Source organism: Temnothorax americanus, unplaced genomic scaffold (assembly GCF_048541705.1).
Source record: "Temnothorax americanus isolate GAGA-0224 unplaced genomic scaffold, ASM4854170v1 Scaffold38, whole genome shotgun sequence".
Taxonomy (NCBI): domain Eukaryota; kingdom Metazoa; phylum Arthropoda; class Insecta; order Hymenoptera; family Formicidae; genus Temnothorax; species Temnothorax americanus.
The window spans coordinates 306,747-312,541 of record NW_027509526.1 but is presented as its reverse complement, the minus strand read 5'-3'; the positions used below and the strand labels follow the sequence as shown (position 1 = coordinate 312,541).

The window sequence follows — 5,795 nt, the reverse complement described above, 5'->3', positions numbered from 1 at the left end:
ATGGCGACTCCAGTAAGCGTGGGCGCTCTGTCGCAGTCTCTGTCGCAGTCGCAGTGTGACAATACGACTAATAATCTTTTGCTTCGACTGACCGAGCAGCTGAGTGAGTCGAATGCAAGACTGAGTGAGCAATTGAGTGAATCAAATGCGAGATTCTCTGCTTTTGTAGAAGAGCAGCGGACGAATACTATACTTAATGATAAGCTTGATAAATTAAATTGTGTCGCTAGTTGTGTCGAACGTAATAGCCAGCGCATTGTCGAGTTGGAGCAACGGTGTGATGCTCTTGTGGATGAGATTCGTGCGCTTAGGACGGGTAGTGCGGATTCTCATTCTGTCACGCATGTTCAGTTCGGGAATGAATTAATTATATCGGGAGTGCCTGCCACAATGCCTGTTACCCCTTTAGAATGCGTTCGCAACGTGTTTACTACCTTCAAGATCCCCGAGCTGACGTGTCACATTCTCGGTGTTAGGCCCGTCGCTCGTAAGCCTCTGCCGGTGGCCGCTCGTGACCGTCCCTTACCAATTTCGCCTACGAACTCTTACATCATCACGTTAGCCTCGAGCGCTGTTCGTGATGCGGTAATGTCCAAAAAGCGTGCTCGGCGTGCACTCGTGCAGAGAGACATATGTGGCAATGACTCGGGTCGGAGTGTGCATGTGAACGAACTGCTCCCCAAAGACACCTATGAACTACTGCAGCAAGCAAAGCGTGTGGCTAAAGAAAAGTCTTACGCGTATGTCTGGGTGAGAGGGGGTCGTGTTCACGTCAGGCACTCTGACGGTAAGCCTGCTATTTCGATTAACTCGGTTGCTGATCTCAATAGGCTCGTTTGACATGCTCATTCTGGACACTCATTACCTTCCGTCGTTCAGCGTGGCTTGATTTCTGAGTCCTCTTGTTTTCGTGTGGCTCAGTTCAACGCCAATTCCCTGCGTGGACACATAGATTATATTAGACTGCATTTTGCTACTCGTTTTTATCATGTCATTTCGGTCTCCGAAACGTGGCTCAATGAGAGCATCTCCGATGCGGCGGTGGCTTTGGGTGACTACTTTTTGATACGGCATGATCGAGTGGGACGGATGGGCGGTGGGGTGGCGTGTTATGTACATAAATCACTTCAAGCTAAGATTTTGGTCACCTCTAATAATGTCTGCGAAAATTCACCAGAATATTTTCTCTTAGAAGTTCGTCAACCAGAAGGTGTATCGGTGTTATTTGCATCTATTTACAGAAGACCCAAAAGTCTTCTTTTGAACGATTTTGTCGAGTCTCTAAATCGATTCTCCCATCTCTATAAGAACATCATTATTGGTGGTGACTTGAATTGTAATCTAATGTTGACTAACTTTGAGGCAGATTACTTGCGTGAACTCATGTCTAGCCTATCGTTACATATTGTCATTTCTGAGCCTACCCATCATACTGCTACCTCTGATACCTGGATTGATGTGTTGGTGGTAGATGATGTTGAAAAAATCATATCATATATTAAATCTTCAAGTCCCTTCATTGCCGGTCATGATCTGTTAGAGCTGTCAGTGTCACTTGATTGTAAGCTGAGACTCGAGCGTTCTATCTCCCGGAGGAATTACAGGGGCATTGATGGCTCTGAGTTCTGTGATCATCTTCGTTCTATCGCCGGCACAGTACGGGCTCAATTGGACGGGTTGTCTGGGGATGCTGATGTAGATGGAATGTGTGGAGTCTTGTCCAGCAACTTGTTGGGAGCTCTTGATATCTTTGCCCCCGCTCGCGTCCTATCAATTAAGAGGCCCCCTGTACTTTGGCTCACTCCGGAATTGACTGCTCGGTTACAAATTCGTGATCGGTTGTATAGGCGAGCTAAACGTGCCAATAGTCTCTTAGGCTATGCCACATATAGACTTTTCCGTAACCAACTTAATATAGACATTAGGCGTGCTAAGAGTAAATTTTACTACAGTTCTCTCATTGGCATTACAGACCCTGCTAAACTTTGGAGGGAGCTTGCTCGGCTGGGACTTGCAAAACCGACTCTCACTTCTCCTCTACATTTCTTCTCGCCCGACCAGTTGGGCTCATATTACGTGTCTGTTACAAATGTTCAGCCTGTTTGCACTCATTTTAACTTTATCTCAGCCATTGCTTCGATCTCTCGTCCTTCTGATCGTCCTGAATTTGTTTTCTCGTCTATCTCACCTTGTGAACACCTTAAACTTATGTCTGAGAGACCTCTTCACTCGTATGCTTCTGGGTCAGATGGCATTCCACTGTATATACTTCGTGTAGCATGACCGGTTGTTTCGTCATTGCTTGTGTCCATATTTAATCGCTCGCTTGATACTTCGTTGTTTCCATCTGAGTGGAAGAAGGCATATATACGTCCGCTTTCTAAGGTTCGTACACCACTATCCCCGTCAGACACAAGACCCATTGCGAATCTACCCGAATTGTCTAAACTAATGGAGAAGATTGTTGCTATGCAAATATTAGACTACCTTAATAAACATGACATACTCAATCCAAGACAGTCTGCATACCGCTCAGGGTTTAACACTCAGTCGGTACTTTTGCGCGTTTGTAATGATATCAAGCGGGGGATTGATGATGGATTCATAACCATCATGATACTGTTCAATTTCAGTAAGGCATTTGACATGGTTCCCCATCTTCTATTGCTCGTTAAACTTAAAGAGATAGGCTTTTCTGATGCTGTTCTTAACTGGATTTTCTCCTACTTAACTGGCCGTTCTCAAGCTGTTATTGACGATGCGGGTAATCTCTCTGAATGGTTATTTACTTCGTCTGGGGTCCCTCAAGGCTCCGTTCTTGGTCCTCTGCTTTTTTCTTTGTTCATCAACGACATATACAAAGTTTTGCGTTATGCATCTCATATGATTTTTGCAGATGATATACAAATCTATCGCCTTTGCTCACCTGCTGATATTCTCAGCGCTCTAGAATTAATTTCTAAGGATGCCCAAGCTCTTTTTAACTATGCTAATAAAAATGGACTTAAACTCAACCCGGCTAAATCCAAAGTCATTATATTTGGAAGTCAAGCGTATGTCAATGCAATTAATCTTAGTAATTTACCACCTATCCTTGTTAACAATACGCCTCTTCCATTTGTGCATGAGGTGAGAAATCTTGGGGTTCTGTTTACTTCCGATCTCTCTTGGGCGCGACATATCTCATTGATTTCACAAAGGGTCCATCATGTGTTGCATAATCTCAAGTTTAACAAGGGTTCTCTTTCCACCAATCTTAGAATCAAACTTGTCTCTACTCTGATTATGCCCCACATAAACTACTGTTGCCTAGTGTATCATGGCCTGAGCGATGGGTTGGATACTAAATTGCAGCGACTAACTAACTGCTGTGTTCGTTTTATTTTTAATTTAAAACGTGACGAACATATTACGCCTTACAGGCGTCAGTTAGGTTGGCTTTCTGTTAGGAATAGACGCTTATATTTTCTGGGATGCCAGATGTATCGTATTTTGCATTTGTCTTCTCCTACATATTTACGTGAACTGTTTACCTCTCCTGATCCTTCTCTTAGAAGGTCCGATCGCTTGGCTGCTTCCTTCACTTCATCTTTCCATATTCCTGCTCATAGAACTGTCACATACAGAAATTCATTCCAGCTTTCCGCCATATATTTTTGGCACTCACTTCCTAGCAGTATTACATCAGCATCTTCCTTAGCATCATTCAAAGGTCTTTTGCGTCTATTCTTATTTTCATCCGAATTCGAGTGACCACTTCGCTTACGAGTAACCCATGCCATGTTCCCTCTATATTTTTGTCTTCGTTACATTTAGTCTTAAATTAGTTTTTAAGTTGCGCTAGTTATAAGTTCTTGTTGAATGTTTGCGTTGCATGTAGGCTGAGAGTGAGCCTGTGTATCCTTGGCATTATTATTATTATTGTTATTATTATTGTTCTGTATTTCGATTTTTGTATTTTACTTTTTGCCCTTTAGCAGTTGCTCGGGCATATTAAACTATATCTATCTATCTCTCTCTCCCTCTCCCTCTCCCTCCCTCTCCCTCTTCCTCTTCCTCTCCCTCCTTTTCTTTCTCCCTCTCCCTCTCCCTCTCCCTCTCCCCCCTCTCTCTCTCCCTCTCCTTCTCCCCCCCCCCCCCCCTCTCTCTCTCTCTCTCTCTCTCTCTCTCTCTCTCTCTCTCTCTCTCTCTCTCTCTCTCTCTCTCTCTTTCCTTCTCTTCCTCTCTCTCTCTCTCTCTCCCTCTACTCCTCTCTCTCTCTCTCTCTCTCTCTCTCTCTCTCTCTCTCTCTCTCTCTCTCTCTCTCTCTCTCTCTCGAGTAAGTAGAATCAGGTGTCAGTGTTTGTTGCTCCTGCTTTTAATGCATATTTTTGCTGTCGCAAGTGGCCTCCGGGCCGTTTTGTTGCAGGTATAAGCAGGTCTTCTGTTGCTTGTCGCATGCTCTAGCCATTTTTCATGGTACTGTCGCCTAAGTCTTGGAATCTATGCGATAAGTATTTCTGTGAATCCTAGCCAGATTCTGAAAGTCATCATTTGGAAGGACGTTGGCCCTTGTTGCGCATGTGCTATCTGATCTGCTCTTCTCTACACTTTATTCTCGTAGTGCACATGCTGTTAGAGTAGCTCCTATTGCTATCCACGTGTGCTCTATTCTGTTGGCTGACCTGCGTGTGATACGGCTAGTGTCTCTAGTGACACCGTCATGATCTGATTGGCCGACCTGTGTGCGATCGATCTCGTGTGTCGATCGATAGTCGACAATCGATAGCAGTGCGATATCTTGGAGTGGGTTGGCTGCGCCCATGCAGCGCACGTGCAGCAGGTGTACCAAAACTATTGCTGGCTCGGCGGAATCGTGCGCGGGGTGTCAGCGTGTGTTTCACCCAGGCTGCGTTAAAGCGTATCTCGCCACCAAGGCAGCCAGTGACTGCTGTAAAACCGGGCTGTCAACCATGCCGCTTACGCCCAGGGATGCACACGGGTCTCGCGGCGTTGCTTCTCTGAGTGCGGGGGCTATCGCCCCCTCAGGCGCGCAGCCCTCTACCGATGCATTGCTGCAGTCGATCTTGCGGAAACTTGATGAATCCGATAAAAAATTCACATCCAGGTTCGACGAGTCGGATCGAAGAATCACTGCCTTCATTGAGCATCAGGAGTCTGTGAACGCTGACTTTGCACGAAAACTCGATCAAATACCCGTTTTAGTGAAAACTGCGTCAGACCATGGAGATAGAATTGCGGCATTGGAGGCGGGTGGCGCGCACTTGTGTGGCTCTCCTGGTCACAATTCGTCTGCGGCATCGCGTGTCTCTCGAACATCTGATATTATAATCTCGGGCATTCCGGGCTATTTCACTGACAAATCGATTGAGCTTGTTAAAAGCGTCTTTTTAGCTCTCGATATTTCTCGACTTTCTGCGGATGTTCTCGAGACCCGGGATGTCGCGGTGGGCGCGTCTGCGGCGCTCGGTGACGGGCCGGCCTCCATCTCTATCCTTGATTCTCAGGCCCGTGGCTCTAAAAAATCTATCATTGTCGTACTCAAGTCGCGTGAGGTTCGCGACTATATTCTGCGTGTCATGCGTCGTAGGCGGGGTTTATCCATTGAGGAAGTTTTCTTCAAAAACATTCCCGAGAAAATATACATTAATGAACTCCTTCCTACTGACATGTATAACTTGTTGCGTCGTACACGAGAGAGAGCTAGGCAGCGGGCCTTTAAGTACGTATGGTGCAGGGACGGTCTGATCTTCGTCCGGAAGGACCAGGGTCTGCCCTCGATTTCTATTGCTTCT

General features: G+C 45.9%; 1 protein-coding gene across 1 annotated transcript; it reads left to right on the top strand.

The window, feature by feature from the left end:
• On the top strand, nt 1-840 carry LOC143902097 (uncharacterized). Its single transcript, XM_077414806.1, has one exon. The coding sequence runs from the start codon at nt 1-3 to the stop codon at nt 838-840; it is 840 nt and encodes a 279-aa protein (XP_077270932.1).
• Nucleotides 841-5,795: the final 4,955 nt, after the last annotated feature.